At 39.1% G+C, this 19,394-nt stretch overlaps 1 protein-coding gene across 2 annotated transcripts; it reads right to left on the bottom strand.

Annotated features, from left to right (window-relative positions):
• Positions 1-376: 376 nt before the first annotated feature.
• On the bottom strand, positions 377-17,119 carry cnpy1 (canopy FGF signaling regulator 1). Of its 2 annotated transcripts, XM_044366923.1 has the most exons (7): positions 16,935-17,119; positions 16,016-16,083; positions 15,607-15,709; positions 14,334-14,449; positions 3,970-4,182; positions 1,156-1,252; positions 377-438 (listed from the first exon to the last, which is right to left on the bottom strand). In XM_044366923.1, exons 3-7 carry the CDS (start codon positions 15,698-15,700, stop codon positions 398-400), a joined length of 561 nt encoding a protein of 186 aa, XP_044222858.1. In that variant the 5' UTR covers positions 15,701-15,709; positions 16,016-16,083; positions 16,935-17,119; the 3' UTR covers positions 377-397. The 2 variants fall into 2 exon arrangements, with proteins under 2 accessions (XP_044222858.1, XP_044222857.1); XM_044366922.1 differs by lacking the exon at positions 16,016-16,083.
• Between the last annotated feature and the right edge of the window lie 2,275 nt (positions 17,120-19,394).

Consider the following 19,394-nt stretch of genomic DNA (forward strand, 5'->3'; position numbering starts at 1 on the left):
TCCAAAACACAAAGCTGTTTAGTTTACATGATATCAAACTGAGAAAAACTGGAAGCAGCAAATGTTTCCCTCAACTCAAAAATGTACTTTCACACCAAATAAAAGTAGTGTGCAAACAATCACTGCTGTTATATTCATGATGACAGTTTGTAGGTTTGATTCTGTTCAGTCAGACAATAGAGAAATATTCACTACTAAGAGCCAGCAGCTGAATCCACAAGAAACAAAATGTGCAAAATGTCTTTTCTCAATATTTATCATTTATTTATTTAAAAAGATTTGCAATTATTTGTCAAAAACAGATTTTTTTTTTTTTTTTAAAAGGCCTCGTTTGTCTACTCATAACAACAACAACAACGCTGGTCCCACCTTTTTACACTGAAAATATCAAACGACACTATAACTCCTCGTTTGTGTGAGTGGCGTCTTTACAGTAGTCTGAAATAAAAAGCAGAAAGAAAAAAAACAATATGAGTAAAAGTGTTGAGGTTTATAAGTTGTCTATGTTAATAAATAGGTAGATAAATGAAAAATAGAGCTTTTAATTCAGATGACACTTTTTGGCACAATGTTAGAAGGATACTGTGTTTTATAGTGGACACAATGTTGATTCATTACACAGATAAGAAGAATTTAGTTTGCCGTTTGGTTTTAGGGAGTTCATCGTGATCATTTGTGAAATTGAGGCGTTTAAACATTGGAAACATTTATTCTAGAGCACTTCTTCAGTTTGTATACTAATAATACCTCAATAAGATTACATTTACCATTGAAATAACTTTATAAAGACAGTGGTTTATTGTACTGATGCACTGTCAGGGATTCTCACTAAATGTTATTACATAAGGCTCTAGAAGTCAAAGCCAACATCCAAAACCACCTCTAATGATTACACACTGTAGGAAATAGAAATGAATGAACTTATTCCTTTTACAACACAGCATGAGCTCATTAGTGTTTTACAATATTACTGAACATGCTTGGATCCATGTATTCAGTGAATCTAATCTAAATGCCTCTACTAGTGGAAGTTCAGGCTGATATAGATATCCTGTGTTGAGGGGAGGGGTGAAAATGGCTGTAGAGAGAATCTGAAAGAAACGGCTGCATCATATCTGTGGTTAGAGATATGTGTGTGAAGAGAAGCTGTGGTACCTGAGACTCTGTTGCATAACTCTTGGTGCACATGCTCTGTGTCCTGGCTGAACAGAGAGATGATATCATCCTCCAGCTCCTCCACGATGGATTCACACTGAGAGAAAAAAAAAAACACAAATGGAGAAGAAAAACTCGGGCCTGGAGGAAACCGAGCTGAGGCGAGCTCGGCCATGCGTACACAACAACACACACTGTGTTCATCACGTCTTTTTCGCACAATGGTGGGTGCGCTGTTTTCAGGGCGGTGGCCATTTTTTTTTTTCCTCCCACTGTTTGCCAAACTATTCAGCCATTTTGACAACTCTGCTCACTGCTGTTACACCACAGCGGGTTGGATAATATTACCTTTAACCTGTGACTCTCATTCTATTTGCATTGAATGTGTTTTAGCCAGTAGTCATGGGGAGAATTTTGGAAATATTTTCTCAAGAAGGACTTGTTAAGAAAGCACTGATCTCACGAGCAACGTGTAAAAGCCTAAATGCCTGTGATGTGAATTTTCAGCGTAAAAGGTTCAATTTATTGAATGCAGACCGTTAATAATTATTTGAAACTTGCATGGGTTTTGAAATGTTTTCCTGATCTAGGCATGGAGCTGAAGCACCCCACTAACCCTGAATATAGTATATATATGTATATATATATATATATATATATACACACACACACACACACACACGTGCTTTGCCTCAATTTACACATCAGCTTCAGTGTGCACAATTCTTAATTCAAACAGACAAAGTCACGATTTTGACCTTTTTTTAGATACAAAACACCAAATCACGTTCAGAGCTCAATATACAGTCGACTCATATTAGCACAAGTTCAGATGATTATTACCATACATACATACAGCTCACTGACAGAATGTAACTTGATTTTACCATCATTATTAGCATTGCAACATAACTGCTAATTACCTCATCACTATTGTGATACACTGACTTCCTTTATTTACTGTCAAAAGGTTGTAATGTACCAAGCTGCTTTAATAAAAACAAACGTTGTGGACATGGAACAGATAAAGTAAAGCGACACACAGTCATTATTTTACCTTGTATGAATGGAGAGTTTCTATGCATCATTTTGTGTGAAAAGTTTTGCACATTGAAACTCTGTTGTGTGATAAGGAGCAATAAGCATATGTATAAGCATATGTATAAGCATATGTATAAGTATATGTATAAGTATATGTATAAGTATATGTATAAGTATATGTATAAGTATATGTATAAGTATATGTATAAGGAGTGATTTTGTAACACGAAAACATGCTAAAGCAACAAAACAACTGGGATTCTGTTCTAATTCACTTTTACTTTGTAAAAGTATCTCAATGAAATCTGTTCTGAAGAGATAATCGCCGAATTGTACAACTCTATACATTGTTAGCAATAAGTCAGATGAGTATCTATTATCTATATGTTATTATCTAGAATGGATGTCACATCAAATGTAGTGAGTCCAGAATTAATAGGAGACAGCAGTAGACTCTGATACTCTGGTGTTCAAATCATCCGCAATGTTTGTATGAAAGTGCATTGAAGTATGTAGAAATCTGAATGTGACAATATTCCATTTTTTTATTATCTGAACACAATCCAGGAATGTTATATCGATTTTTTTTCCCCCATTCATAAAAAACAATGCAAATGATTTAGTCACATGACACAACATGGTAATAATCTGGCAAAGTAACACCAGCATTAGTGTTTTTATGAATCAGTGATTCATAAAACAGATCGCAGCACACAAACTTACGCAAAGATATGAGTTGCTGTTAAATATTTTGACACTTCTACCTGTTGACTGAAGCTGTCAAAACTAGCTATTGCTAATATATGGAGCAGTTAGGACTGAAGAGCAGCAGAGGCAGAGCTGTAGCTTACACTGAGGACAATGAGGTCATGTCCGCGTTATTTTTGTCGGGGCATTTAGAGGTTTCACAAACTTTTCATTCTACAATTAAAAACCTCCTAATGGCAGGTATTTTACAGGCTGATGCCAGCATGTTTAGCCTCAATATACATACATTTGAGTACTCTGAGGCCAACAAAATAGAATTAATAAACACCTGGGTATTGGTGCTTATTGGAAGGACGTGAATTCATGACCTCAGTATTTCTTAAATTCTGGCTAATGGCTAAGGTAATATAGAAAATGCACAACACATGCGATCTGACAATCAAAATGCTGTTTGATAATGATGTATATTAGTCTTATTTTAAATGACACATTTCACAAAATTACCTCAAATTACAAAATGCTGTGCTGATAATGATGAACCAATGAAACGAGATTGTTTAGGTTGTATAATGAGATATTTTCCACTCACTCTAAACTGCATGAATACTATTAATAGTGAAACACATATATATAGTATGTCTCCATGTAATCTGATATACAGTTAATTAAATAAAGTCATAGCAACATTTAAAAAAGATAGTCGGCTTTAATACAGTGTTTGGCTCCCAACAACTGTTAAGTTTGGAAGTTGTGTTACAGCTTGTAATGCTACTACTATCACTACTTCCTGGTTGCAGAGTTGATTGCATTACCATTGGACTGGCTACAGATGTTTCCTAGCAACTGATTTACACGTTTCTGTTCCTTTCTAGCAAAGGTTTAAGGTTTAGTAGATCTAAGATTTTAGTATTAACTAAGAACATAGCACAGACATACAGTACTCAGTTGTGGATTAATCTGGTGCAACTCATGCCCCTAAATGAATCTATGCTTTCATGTTACAGCTCTATCACAAATACAGAATCTTCTACAGTGTAATTATGGATAATACACTTTTGCACTCACTGCGAATTTCAAGGCGTTGGAAGCGTCAGGTCCATCAAACTGGAAGTTTTTAAAGTCAGGGAAGTCCCCGGTGGCCCCGCTGCTTCTGGGAGCAAACCTCATGTACTGTTTCTGCTGGGTGTCGGGGTCCACGTGGAGGGCGTAGTCGCTCATGCTGCCGCACACGCCATCCAGGAGCTCGCTGAGGTGAGTCTCTGAGCGAGCCAGCGGTACCTGGCCACACAACCCAGAGAGAGAAGAGATAAAAAAGATGGAAACCAGACGTCGAACTTGTTTGGTGGCGTGAGTGTACCGATGTCCTGGGCTTCAGTCTGGCCTGGTTCCTTTGTCATATGTCATTCTCCTTATTTTCACAATGTTTCCTATACTATAAAACAAAAACAGACAAATGAAAGTTGGGTACGTCTAAAAAGGAAAAATAGGTTGTAAAAAATATTAAAAAGAAGAGAAACATAACAGAAACAGATAGCTAATGAGGAGGGAAAAAAGTCTCTTTAAAAATCGGTCTAATATTAAAAGCCCTCCTCAGAGTGTGGGTTGCCCTGGTGTCAGCTGTGTTACACCACAGGGCTCTATGTGGGTCAACAGGGTGACCTCTTGTTTCCGCTTTGTTTTCTCCATCCTCACTAACAAACCTCACCCTCCAACTCTGACTTTTAACCTGTGTGAATACCCTCCCCACCTCTCCGTCCAAACTCCACCATCCTCTTCCTGTCCCCCCTTTTGAGGACCAAACAGTGAAGCAGCCATGTCTAGACGGGTCAAGACAGGTGCAGCGCGCTGCTCCCACCGCTCCCGGAAGGAGAGCGGGTGACAGGGGTGACACCCGGGGAGGGGGTGAAGGGGCGAGGATGGGGGCGGTGAAAAGGGCGAAAGGAGGGGGGGGGAGGGCTCTTTACACCTCTGACTGGGCTGGTAAAAAACAAAAATTGAGGGTTTGGTTTCCTGGAGGAGGGTGGTGGTCAGAGGAGGAGGAGATGGGAGAAGCAGGAGGCCTCAACAGAAGCCAAGTGCAGGGTAAACAGCTTCTCAGCCCCCACACTTCTTCCTCTGCTGCTTTTTTGGCCCATTCATCCCCCCCCCCCCCCACCCTCCCTCCATCCACCAATGATCAAAGGAGGAAATCTTCCTTGTCCTCTGTGGTCAAAAGGTGGTGGGGTGAGGGTAGGGGGGAGGGTTGGGGGTGTACAGCACAGAGAGGAAGAGGGGAGGGTTGGAGGGCATCTTGCAGATGAACTGGATTTTGTAACATTGTAGATATATTCCCTGACCCCTTTTGTCTCTTTTCAGAATTGGCTGTGTTCCCTTCCGGGCCAGGCCTACTGATTACATTATACACACACACACACACACACACACACACATGCATTTTTAGATGTCACAAAGTGACAAAGGGCCTCTGCGCCATCTGTTGTCCAGCAAATCCTTCCTTCACGTTCTCCATTTTTCTGCCTCTGACTCTGCTCAACAAATAGCTTCTTCATAGTAAAAAAAAATAAATCTAACCAATCACTAATCCCTCTGTCTTTAAGGTCGACCCCACCTCTTTCACTTCTGATTCATTCAGGAGAAGATCCCTTGAGCTTGACGACATTGTTGTGCTGAGAAGGAAGGAAGGAAGTTGGCCGGTCAACAGAATGTGTTACAGCAAGGGGCCAAAGGTTGAAGGCCGAGCACGGAGGGATGTAGGTCAAGCCGGCCAATGACGATGAGGTTCACCTATCAATCATAATCTGGTTGTGATGACTCTGACACCAGCGGTGGCATATCATCCGCTGAATGAGTGAAATGAGTGATTATGTTTAGTCTAGTATAATTATAGGACAGACATTTTGAGCTGCAACTAACAATTACTCTCATTATCCACTGAGGTGCAATTCATTAACTAAAATATTTGGTTGCAAAAAAATACAGAAAATTGTGCAAATGCCCAAGTTGATATATTTAAATATCTTGTTTTGTCTGTTGTTTGACCAACAGTCCAAAACTCAAAGACAGATGAGTTTCCTTTCATTAACTAGAATTGTTAAGATTGTTGGCGATTCATTTTCTGTCACCTGAATGATCTTCTACAAACATTAATAATTAGTTTGACAAAATAGTTTTAACTCAATGCCTACTTACTAGCTTTTACTGGAGCTTTCAATCACATCTTACAGTCAGCTGGAGTTTGCTCATTTATCTTTAGTTAGTGGCCAACAATAAGTTTGAAGTATTTTCTAAATTCATATTATTATCAAACCACTATTTCTAAGGTAATGAATGAACTTCCAAATTCAATGAGGTCATATTTCATATCGTGATATTCTACCCAAAAGTGGTTTTCTCAAATGTATAGATGCTATTTGGTTAATAATAATATTCTGTCATGTTCTGGAAGTCCAGGGTAGATGCTTTGTTCAGCAGCCCCTTTGAATCCTGATTATGTTTATTAGGGGACAGAGCTCTAAGGCACTGGAAAAAAGGTCAAGCTGCCAGATTTGAAAGACTACATAACATAGTATCTTTAAGGTAGCTTTGGTTGGGATAAAAGCTTTAAATTTGTAAAAGCTTTTAAATTTGCAATATCCTCACGGGACCTTTTTTTGGACTTAAAAATTGACTAAGTGCTTGTTTAGATAACAATCATGACTGAGAACCTCTTGTGAATGTGACAGGTTTTCTTTTCATTGTTGACTGAGTCTCCCATGTCTTTTAGTAATGTCTTTAAAAAAAATACTGTATTACAAATTAAAGTCCTCCATTCAAAATTTGACAGAAGTAGAAATATAGAAGTACTATCAGTAAAATGTACTATATATATATATATATATATATCAAGCATCAAAAATAAAATGTATACTGAAATGGAAAAATGACCCCTTTCAGTGGCAGTGTCATTTATCATTGTATATTATATGATTATTATTGATGCATTAGCATGTAAGTCACATTTAACTCATTTATATTGTGTTGGGCATTTTTAAAAATCTGTGACAGTGCATTATTTTTAAACCACTTCATCATATTTTACAACTAGTACTATAGCTGTCAGATAAATGTAGGAAAATATGTCTTCCTTTTGCTTAATATACATATTATTATTGTCTGAAATTATATGACTATTATAAAATCATAACTGTGGAACATCACAGTACTCAAAGTTGTGTTTTCTCATCATATATGAATTGGATGAAATTGACGAATAGTTGATATTTCAACTCAAAACTAAATCCTCAGTTCCATCCGAACACCGTTAAAAAGCTCCTCTCTCCCTGCCCGACAATGAAACCACGTCGGTTCACTGCAGCCCGTGGGCTTGCGTCTCAGTCATTATCATGCCATGCTACAAAATGGTTTGGAATTAAACCCCTTCCTTGCCAGTCGGAGCCGTGTGAAAGGGAGCTGTCAGTCACAGCGTTGTTTGAAGAATGGGGTGGGGGGGGGGGGGGGGCGGTGGTATTGGGGGGGGGTGCGACTGGTTGGGCCAGAGAATAGGCTTCTCAGGGATGCTATCCTCCATTCAATTCCCATTGGACAGGGAGCCATTATTGCACTGCTGTGGACAGGGGCCTTTCAATTTCATTGTCCTGCTGATATGGGCCAATAAAGACCCATAAATTAATAATAATAATCATAATATTGACATCAAAACAGCAGAGTGGAAGGAGAAGCTGAAATGTCATTTTGACCATTATACCATTTAAAGCATGGATTAGTGAATGAGGATGCTCGTGCAAAAAGGTTTGATTATATAATATCACTTCATGATGACAAGAGAGAAATATTGGAGGGATTGTAATTAGCTGGCAATTCTGACTGTAAATGATATTCACCCTTAGAAAACCATTAAATTATAGCCTAGAGCTGATTAATGTTTGCAATTTGGAAGAGGATGGGGAACAGGTGAGGCCTGGCACAGTACTTAAAAGCAACAGAGAAACACTTTGGGAAATATGTTTAGTTGCTTTCCCCCCCCGATCAGTCAGATGAGAAGACTGATATCAACTCAAAGGCAGGATATGGTTAGCCTAGCCTAGCATAAAGACAGAAAGCAGAGGAAAACTGCTTGCCTGGCCTTGTCCAAAGTAATAAAATAATGGTAGTTTTAGGAGGGAGTTACATACTGGTGGGAAGCCAGTGAGGGATTGAACAACAGTAAGATTTCCAGGTTTGGTAATACAGCTGAATGCAGACATCAGAACACATTAACCAGTGAACAGACAAACTTTTTGTTTTAGTCATTATAGAATTTATGTTAATTAGCCACAGCTGATTAAACCTGCCATGCCCTTTCTTGTTTTAACCAGCAACAGCAACATTTGGCTAAAAATAAGAAGTCTGCTCCCTACAGTATGTTCTTCATTACCCTTTCCCTACACAAAAAGAGTGAAGAGAGATAAAAGGTTTGATAAGAGATTCCTTAGCAGCAGAGCTAAACGTATGCAGGTATTCTGCCAACTGAGAAACAATAGTCAGCTTTACATTTCTGTCTGTGTAAAGATTGAACATACAAGATGTTAATTAGTGAGCTTTAGAGTTGTTAGTGTTGGTGGGTGTATTTTTAAACTTTGGATGGAGCCAGGCTAGCACTTTTCACCTGCTTTCAGCCATAATGCTAAGCTAGGCTAACTACATCCTGACTATAGACAATACTTAACAGACATGAAATTGATATTCATTTCTCACCTCACTGTCAGAAAGAAAGCAAATATGTGTATTTCTCAGAATGTTGAATTGTTCTAAGGAAAACCTTTCTGGATTAGGAAAAAAAAAAAAAAAAGTCAGTAAAATGTCACCTCACTCAGTCACATTTGTGGGCCATGATATTATGTGTCACTGTGTCAGCATGCCATTGTGCATCCTCTCATTCTCAATGCATGACTTCCCACCGGTCACTATGAGATCAGCTCACTGCTCCAACTAAGTTCAATGTCTTTGGAGGCCTTAAATGTGTCATTGTTGGGGGCAGGCAGGTTTAACTTTTGTGCCACAGAGCAGCCCCATGCCCCCAGGAAGTCCTACTGTGAGGAGGCCAAAGAGCAGAGACTTAAAACCTGCAAATCCTCCTCGCTGATGGCATCTAAGCTGTGACATCCCTCCCTCTCCGATTCACACTAGGTCAAAAGCTGCTGAAAAGAAGGGAGCCGGGGAGGGCATGGGATCAAGGTTTGGCTTCTTCTGTGGCTCAGTAACATTTGATTGACCGAACAATGCAACAGGTGGAGGTTAGTGTCAGCTAAGGGCAGAGGAGGAGCTCAGCTATCCTGGCCTGCTGACTGGGATGATAACAAACCTACTACTCTTCTTCAAATCCATTTAAGACTTTATGTGTGTAAAACTTTATTGACCAACATGAAGAAATTCAAATTATGTGAAAAATTACAGAGGAAGGTTTAAGTTGACAGGGTGCACCAGTATGAGGAATTATAGTATTTATTAAAGTAGGGGGCTGCATATAGGCAACAGGAGCCAATTTAAGCATTTATACACTAACCTTTCAGACAAACAGCAAAGTGATTCTACATTGTAATAAATACTGGCACTTGTTGGAACAGGTCTTTACCCACAGGTCAGTAGAAGTACTGCACACAAGTAACTCCTGAGCACTCCACTAATTGTACACATGCAGTAAAGTTTAGTCATCCTGAGGAGTCCCTCTATGTTCATGTCTAAAGAAATCTACAAGAGGAAATACAAATTAAAAGCATGTTTCTATCCACATCCACTCCATTGCTGAAGAAGAGGGCGCAACAAGTTTTTTGGGGTTTTTTTTTTTTTTTTTGCACTAATCTGCACTTAATTTATCTATCACTAATACCTTAAAGTATGCTTGTGTGTTCCCTTTAGAGGTGGTCAAGGTAGAACTCTGTGACAGATGTCATCAGGGTTATTTCAGCTTGGGCTTGAAACTTCACATTTTCTAACAGGAAGTCTAAATTACAAAGTGGATGTGAGGAGTTTGGAAGACGTGAGCAGTAGTCAGTGGGGCAGGGTCTACTGTGTGTGTGCAATCCTGTAATGTATAATGACAATAAAAACAAACCTTGAAAACATGCTATTGAGTTGCATTATGGGAAACGTAGGATCCAGTGTTTTTGGAGCATGACACATACTAGGGATTAAAAGTGGGAATATCTCAGTCTCTGTTGCCTCAGTTTTTAATGGGTTTTTTAAACTGTCCCTCATTAATTAACACTAAATACTAAATCACTGGAGTAGTGCTGAGGACATTTAACTCACTTACTTATAAAATGGAATTTAAAATATTTATACTTTAAGAATCTGTAGATGCCTGAAAAGTGATATTTTGCTTCTTCTTGTATGGTTGTTGGGGCTCAGAGTAAAATGAATATTCCAGAATAAAATGTTATGCTGTTGAAATGCTTGAAACATTTTGTACATTGAATACATTACAGCTGCTGCAAATATGTGGATGTGATGTCAAAATGTCTTTGTGTGGTCAAAGGAAAAATGATATGACGTGGATTTGACCTATAAAGCAGTTTCAAAACTTAATTTTTAACATGATATCATTACATAAGTATGAACATAGCTTGCACACACAAGCATCTCTATCCTCTGCCTGCATCAGTTTACTGCAAACCCACTCTCACTCACTCACACACACACACACACACACACACACATACAGCTTGAGGGTAAACTAAATGAAATCTAAGCAGGACTCACAGGGGGGCACAAGAAGAGTAATTAGCATTCATATCTAAATTAATCCACCTTTAGACAACTGCTTAATGAGAAGCTATAATGACACAGATAGCAGCATTAATAGCAGCATGAAGGACACTTACATTTAGCATCTGAGTGACATCAATGCAGTATCCATCATGGGGCCTAACAATAGCTCTTCTAACCCCTTTAAAATATAAGGGCTGCTGTTGAAATATGTCATATCATTCTGTCACACAGAGATAAAGAGACCATCTGTATGCAGGGTGGAGTCCACTCACTCACCACAAAGTGACATAATGACCTAAATAATTGTATTTACTACCATATTGACCTCTGCAAGTAATCATAAAAGAGAAGTCTCTTGGCTTTCCATATGTATCTGTGAACACTCATTTTAATGCTGATGTCCACAGTAACCTGCCTATAAATGGACTGTACTTGTATAACACCTTTCTAGTCTTCCAACCACTCAAAGTGCTTTTTACACTACAAATCACATTCACCCATTCACACACATTCATACGCTGTGTGGGTACAGGGGGTACCATGCAAGGTCCCAACCTGCCCATCAGAGGAAATCTAATCATTCACACACTGATGGTTCAGCCATCAGAAGCAATATGGGGTTAAGTATCTTGCCCAAGGACACATCGACATGTGGACTGGAGGAACCGGGAATCGAACCGCCGATCTTCCGATTGGTGGACGAGCCGCTCTAGAGCTCCTCCCGCCGGTAAAAGAAACATATCTTTTCCTCCAGAGTGGGTAAATCTGAAGCCAAAGTTAAGAGGACTACTTTCTATCCACTCTAACTCCTCTTGGTAACTCATTTTAAATGTCAATATATACATGCAGCCAATCACACAGCAAAGGTGTTGTCATTAAATTGGATTTTTGTTATTTATGTTCATGTTTTTTTCAAATAACTTTGTGATCAAAAAATAGAGATTTGATCACCATCTCAGTCAAGAACGCAGGAGTTACTCTTCTTTTTTAACAGAGAGTAGTTCTGTGTATTTTTTGTTTGTTCTGTTGTCTGAATACAAAAATAAAAATAAGCCTTAATACAGTCTGTATTACAACACAGTATAGGTGAGTGGCTGTGATCAACAGTTTAGTTGTTTGCAGACTAAAGGAGGAAGAAGAGATTTAGCAGTTTTTCCTCTCATTCAGCTGTTTAAGTCTCGATCTTGGAAATAATTTTCACATGCAAATGGATTTTATGAAATCTGTCCAAGTGTGGATATGTGTCTTCATAATTAAGAGACAAAAACAATGTTTCAAAACTGTGTCGGATGGATCACCAAGTAACCACATATACAATAACCCTTTCATTTAAGGAGGAAAGTATTCTGGAGGTGAGTTGAGGTGTCTTGTCAACAATTTTACAGATACTACATGAATAGAGACATACTTAATAACATCAAAAGGCTTAAAATAAAGATATTGTTTTTAGCCCTTTCTCCCAGCCCTCTTTTCTTACTTGCACACACCAATCAGTGCAGCTATCAATGACAGTCTAAAAAGGGATTAGCCCAGGAAATCAATAGCAGAGCTGGACACCTCATGATAGCCTGGTCCCAGGGCAATAGAGGATGTCCAGGCTCCAGTGGGATGTGACCTCATTAGACCAGGAACAATAACCTGGATCCATAGTCTCACCATGTTCACACAGCATCACTCTCTCTCTCTCTCTCACACACACACACACACACACACACAGCAACACTAGAAATCAATTCTACTCTGAGGAGAAAAGGACTGCAGTGACTCCTCCACATCACTGATCACAGCCTCTCTGTGAAGTGTGACCGCCCCGGCCCGCTGCTTCTGTCTCCAGGTTATAGAAAACCTGCCCCATTCTGGTAGCCAGGAGGCTGCCTCTCCCCTGGCACCACCTTGTGTTACATTGGCGTTTTTGGTTTTTCTCTATTGTTTGTTTATTTTAGTTAGCCTGGCAGTATGTGGTTGTGATTTTATTTTCAATGAGAAACCACGATGTATGAAAGAAAACAGAGACAAAAGCTGTGATTCAGAGTGCTCAAATCATACTTTTGACAGAAACCCAGTGACATGAAGCAAAGATGACAGTGCAGTAACATTCTTTCCTTTAGAAGAATTCTGCAGTGCTTTAGTACTGCATGCCAATAGGTTGAGGGACTTGTGAAAGACAGAGTTAAAAAAAAAAAGGTGGAGCTATACTGAATTTAGTCCCTAGTAAGGGTTAAGCTGCTGAAACACTGGATCCTATGTGTCTCAACCAGGAGGCTACTGGTTCATCTCATTGGCATCTTTCATGAATCCCTCCATGACTGTGGCACTGTGCAGAGGATAAATGGGGACACACTAATAATATGGAGGAGGGTAAATATAGTGCAACGTATAGTATGTAAAGAGTTTTTTCTATAGGCATAAGTCTAGAGTTTCAAACTCCACACATCAAGTTTGTAACACAGACCTTTGTGGTCCGATGACATCATCAGGGTTATTTTCTCAGACTTGATAAAGCTCCTTCAGAGCTTCAGAGAAGATGGATGATTAGTACCAGTTATGACTAATTGATTTTGATATGTAAAATTGGTAGAGTGGCCCTTTAAATAATGTTCTGAAATGTAGTTTGGTTATCCAACAGATACTCTATAATGAACCATGCAGTTCTAGACAAATAATGCACAAATATACTCTTTAAATAAAAAATGTGTGCATTCATTAAACTTGGAATAATCATGACTTTGTTACTGCAACAAGTGGCTGCGTGATAATAATCCAGTGTGATGAAGGTATAGTATCTGGCTATCTCTGATTATCTCTGTTATCTCTCATTCAGCTTTTCTTTCATTTGTGTTTCTGGTAAAATGATGCGTGTTCCTATATTCTAGAAAAAAATCAGCTTCCACTACGTCACTTTACTTTTAAAGTTGAAAAACATTGTCATTTTAATACATTTAAAGGACAATTCATTTTTAAGCATACAAAGAACTACAGCTTTACTCATGTCATCGTAATTCAGCTTCTTCCAAATTTTTAATTTACAATTTACAAACACTCTTCTAGGGTCAATTTTCCAACTATTAAACTGTAATCTCTGCTATCTGCAAAGGTCTAGTGCTTATGGGGAATGGCATTAGTTTAAGGATGCTAAAACAACAATATTAGATCTTTTTTTTTTAACTACTGTCCTTGTTGAAAGATATGGAGTGAACAAAACGACATACTGAGAGGCTGGACTTTTAGTTATTCCAGTGTTAGTACAAAAGTCAGTGGGATTCTTTTTTAGTTTTTCCTACTTCTGAAACAGAACCAGAAGTTCCAGTTTCACTTCAGCTCTCTATAACATTACATAATCCACATAAAATGAATGGAAAGGTTTGAAATGTTGAGTTGCATATTTTAAAACAATAAGATTAATAAAAAAAGCAGTAGCCAGTGACTGTGGAGAATTACGACTTTTGATATTTGCACCACTTCTTGATTTGTGCATCTTTTACTGGATATGGAGTGCGTTTTCTCCATGTTTGTTTTGTCCTTAGTGGCCCCCTGTAGTGTGGTCCTGTTGACATACCAGTGGGGCAGGACTTCAATTATCTATCAACCCATAACTAAACAGTGATCAACATGTATTTGAACAACTAAATATTAAAAAGAGCTGTTGGTGAGTGTATATTTACCCACACATCAGTGTACTGTACCTTTTTGTCTTGCATGGTTCCATCAGGGTTGAGTCTAAAGCTGCCGATGTTGATGGTTTTCTTTGGGTCCACCTGACTGATTGAGTAGTTCAATTCATCCACAATCGCCTTGCATGCTGGGAAATACAGGTAAACCTCAGTGACGGCAGCAAGACAAGATGTAGCTCACTGTCGTTAATCTACTGTACTACACTCTCTGCGTTAAAAGCTATTCAAAACCTCAATCTGGGTAAGTCGATAACAGTGTCCCTGTTATATAACTATACTGACTGACAGTATCAGACGTGTCACACATGTCTGATGAACTCTGCAACACTCTGTTCCATGACACAGAGATTTACTTAATTAGAAGAAAAAAATGATGGTGAACAGCAAAAGTTATACTGTTGCATTAGAGCTTGTTAATGCTTACTGTTGCACATACATGCAGATTTCATATACAATGATAAGATATTACAGTTTTGAATACTAAAAAATGAGCAGGTTTACAACCTGTGCAATCATCTTTTTATTGTCTAGCGTTCTTCTTTGTCACAAATGGTCGTATATTTGTGGTACTTTTGTCTGCATGTCAGTGGGTTGGAGGAGGGTTTTTTTTAAATTTATTTTTATTTTATTGTTGGAATGAAGTTAGCAGTTGTGAGGGAGAACATCTTAGGACACAGCACACTAATATGATGATGTAAAACTTTTTTTTATTGCTGTTTTCATGTACGGTCTCAGTTGTTTTACTTTGTGAAATGTTGTAATGTTTCTATGTATTGTTCTGCACCTCCAACCACTTAATTTCCTTCTTGATAAAATGATAATAAAATGAAATTTGAATAGGAACGGTCATTCTCACCATGTGTTCCTGGACCTGCTGAATTCTATTACAATGCTACTATGTTCCAAGGTTGCAGAAACAAAGAGTAAAATAACAGGTCCTGAATACACAGGTTGAAAACATGCCATGTACATTGTTGCTTTAAAGATCTTAAAGTCAATAAATAAAAAAACAAAAACAAAAAAACCCCACACATCACCCCAACCTTACTTTCCAACACTTCCTCACAGCAAACCTGTATTTGCCTCCTTGATCTATGCTAAATTATAATAGGCAGGACTGTCCATTAGTTACTCCCCAGCAGCTGTGTGTGTGAAACCTGATCATATTAAAGAAATGTTGTTGTTGAGTAGAGTGTCTCTTAGAACCATGTTGCAAACATATTCTGACAACCTGCAGTATTCCCTGTGTTTCCACCACACCTCAGCCTGGGCTCTGGTGACTTACCAGAACAGTACAGCACCTTGTCCTTCTTTCCCTGGCAGCTGCTGATGAAGACAGATAGCACCATCACAGCCATCTGAATAATCCATGAAGCCATATTGATAACCTAACGAGAGAGAGAGAGAGAGAGAGAGAGAGAGAGAGAGGAGAGAGAGAGAGAGAGAGAGAGAGAGAGAGAGAGAGAGAGAGAGAGCATAGTGTATTGTTGCAGAGCAGTCAAACAGGTAGAGTGACATGAAGCATAAGGAGACACATGGAGTGGGATGACGTGCATTAGTGCTCCACAACTGGTTTTGTGTCGTTATCAAAACTGGAGTTTGCCCATTAAGTTATAAACCATTATAAGGTAACAAGGTATTGAGTAAGATATTTGAAAGAGTGCAATAACCCCAGAGAAAAAAACAAGCCCAACCTTTGTGAGGATGTGTACAGGCTATCTAAAATGATAGGATACACTCCTGTGTGGACAGTACTGCTGGACTGTAAAAAAAAAGGGCAGCTAAGTGTAAATATTCAACATTAAAAGTAACTTTCCACGGACTTTTACAGTTTTTAATTAGATACAATAAGTCAATTAACATAATTAACGACAAATGAGTTTCTGAAGTCTTGTAAAACATGATGAAGTCTGGTAATGTTGAATCAACTGATGGGGTTTTTAAGCTCCAACATACCCAAAAATGTCATAGAGGCTGATAAACACACAAGAATACAAAAAGTATGAAGAATAAACAGTGAAAACTAGTGGACAATATTCCTTTTGTAAACGGATGAAGTCACTATGAAGATAGTGCATAGCTATCTAGGAGGTTAGGTAGATTGTAATCAAATACTACTGTCTGTATAAAACCAATCGGTCCTGTAAAGAGGTGCTTTAGCATGTTGCATCTGAAGGATGAACCACAATTAAAGCTAGGTGGGAGACCTATACGTTTTCATTTGATCTATTTTAACTAAATATGACATGAGAAGCTGTAAAATACTGTCAAACACTTATTAAATTGCTGCGTGAAACTTTCCATTCTGATTATTCTACTGACAATGAACGTGTTATCCAGACAGTAAGGTGAGGAAGTGAGAAGGACAGGTGAACCAAAAGAAACAGAAATAGCCAACTTTATTCTGAACCGTGCTGTTTGATGTGATGAGCGCGAGCCGAATTGTAGCCTGGCTTCAGTCAATTCGCAAAATGTATTTCTACATTTTCCTGCTGGTGTAATCGTTGCTAGTACGCAATGTCAAATCAAATTCATATATACTGCAGTGGAGTTTGGCGGTCTGTGTATTGGGGCTATGGGATAGCTTATCGGCGAGCAGGCAGCTTGTCTTACCTGCGAGGAGAGCTAATACACTTAGCTGGCAGCGGCGGAGGCTCGTTCACACTCAAATGACAGCGGCGTGACAACTACAATGATGAGCTGTCATGAGCTACTTTTAATGTACATGCTTCAAATTTCACAAGTTTTATCAGTAACATCAACACTGACAGGTTTCATTCATACGGCAATACAAGTGTATGACTTCCGGTGGTAATTTTCAAACAAAAAGCGTTATTGGCGAACTATTTGGCCTGTTTGAGTAACACACTGACACGAGCGGGAGTAAGATAACTGCCTTAACATAGAAATCCATCCACAGTAAGTAAAAGGGGTTTTCCTGGTATGTTCACACTCCACTACTTTATTATACAAGATCATTTATGCTTTAATCTTGAAGGAAAAGTCACCGGACTTCTTGACTTACTCTGCCTAGTTCCGTCTGACTTGACGCAGACTGAGTATTTTTACGTGCCCAACTGTGGTGTAGCCACGTTCAGTCAGGCATTGGCCTGGTCAACCAATCAAGTTCCAAACTCAAAGAGCTCCGACCAATCAAACAGCTACCATGTCTGCAGGAGGTGTGTTCCATGAAATCAGAGTTTTATATGTTGCTGTTTGGGGTGGTTAACAGCCCGGGGAAACACATGAAATACATACACATCCATACATATTTATTCTATTTTATTTTATGCTCATGTCCAAAACATTTGCCCACCTCCTGATATGGCCACTTTATCACTATGCAGATCTAAGATTTCATAAATCCAAAATGTAACTCATAAAATAGGTTGGCTTCATATGTATTAATATGATTAGCATGAAGGAATAGCCAACAATCACAATGTACATGAGGAACAGAGAAACCTATGATTATAATATGTGATTTTATAAAACACATACTGTATTTGAGATAATTTCTTGTAAATTTAATTTGTGGAATTTTACTGAATAACTACTTCCCCCCTTTCCAAACATAACAGCTCACCTCTATGTCAAGGTTAATCGAGCAACAGAATGTAACTCTTTCCCACCTGTGTGTGTGTGTGTGTGTGTGTGGGTGTGTGTGTGTGTGTGTGTGTGTGTGTGTGGTCCAGGTATTCCTCATATTGTGGGGACGTAAATCTGTTTACACAGTCATGTTGTGGGGACTCGCCTCCCTTATGGTGACAAAAAGCAAGTCCCCTTAATGTAAATCATTAATTTTAGGGTGAAGACTTGGTTTAAAGTTTAGGTTAGTTTAGGGTTGTGTTAAGGTTAGGGTAAGGGTTAGGGTTAGGCATGTGGTGGTTATGGTTAGGGTTAGGATAAGTCTCCAGGAAATGAATGTAAGTCAATGTAATGTCCTCTGACGTGATGGAAACATGACTGTGTGTTTGTGTGTGTGTGTGTGAGAGAGAGAGAGAGAGAGAGAGAGAGAGAGAGAGAGAGAGAGGGAGAGACTTTGAGACAAGGAGCCAGGTGGTGTCTTCACAGGGGGATCTGACCTGGTTTCCCCTGCTACTAATTGAGGGCGTTTTCTTATTAGGTATGATTGCCTCGTACTGTTCCTGAGTAGGATTGCGCCCCTCTCCACTCCCCTGCCACTCAGCTTTCACATTCGTAATGTTGCTCCGTACCTGTGTACACTTGCGTATGGTAATGGTAAATGGACTTTACTTGTATAGCGCCTTTCTAGTCTTCCGACCACTCAAAGCACTTTTTACACTACGAATCACATTCACCCATTCACACACATTCATACGCTGAATGGGTACAGGGGCTACTATGCAAGGTCCCAACCTGCCCATCAGAGGAAGCTAACCATTCACACACATTCATACACTGATGGCACAGCCATCAGGAGCTATTTGGGGTTAAGTATCTTGCCCAAGGACACATCGGCATGTGGACTGGAGGAGCCGGGAATCGAACCGCCGATCTTCCGATTAGTGGACGACCCGTATCTACACACTTTGATACAGAGGGTGGCAGTATGCACCTTGTTGGTTTGTGATCTGCCAAAAAACGAAAAGAAGAAGAAGAAGAAGAAGAAGAAGAAGAAGAAGAAGAAGAAGAAGGGTACACTTACATCATCTATTATGCAACATTTGTTTATGTTGTCGCTCCAGTATAGAAAAGTACGCCAATCACAAGATCCCAAGTCCATACAATGGAGTTGACCTTCGCAATATGCCTGCCATAATCGATTGGATCTGGGCCTGAGTCCCTGTTGTGAAAGCCTCCTAAATGTCATCTATAACATCAAGGTCTTCATTCTCAACCCAACTGATCAAGGCAGATGGCTGCCCACCTAGAGCCTGGTTCTGCTTGAGCTTTCTACCCGTTAAAGGGGAGTTTTTCCTTACCGCTGTTGCCAAGTGCTTTCTCATGGGGGATTGTTGGGTCTCTGTAAAGTAATACAGGGAAAAAATATTGAGGATATTAATTTCTACAATCTGAACTGAGCAACCTACCAGAAACCTGGTAACTGCT

Source organism: Thunnus albacares, chromosome 12, assembly GCF_914725855.1.
Source record: "Thunnus albacares chromosome 12, fThuAlb1.1, whole genome shotgun sequence".
NCBI classification, from domain to species: Eukaryota; Metazoa; Chordata; class Actinopteri; order Scombriformes; family Scombridae; genus Thunnus; species Thunnus albacares.

Bases quoted from the DNA above. Each gene is read 5' to 3' on its own strand.
- cnpy1 (XM_044366922.1), bottom strand. From the start codon at position 15,700: ATGGCTTCATGGATTATTCAGATGGCTGTGATGGTGCTATCTGTCTTC. The intron at 1,253-3,969 runs GTGAGTGCAAAA...TTTTTCTCTCAG, and splicing joins CCAACGCCTTGAAATTCGCA to TGTGAATCCATCGTGGAGGA. The intron at 439-1,155 runs GTACCACAGCTT...TTTTTATTTCAG, and splicing joins GTTATGCAACAGAGTCTCAG to ACTACTGTAAAGACGCCACT.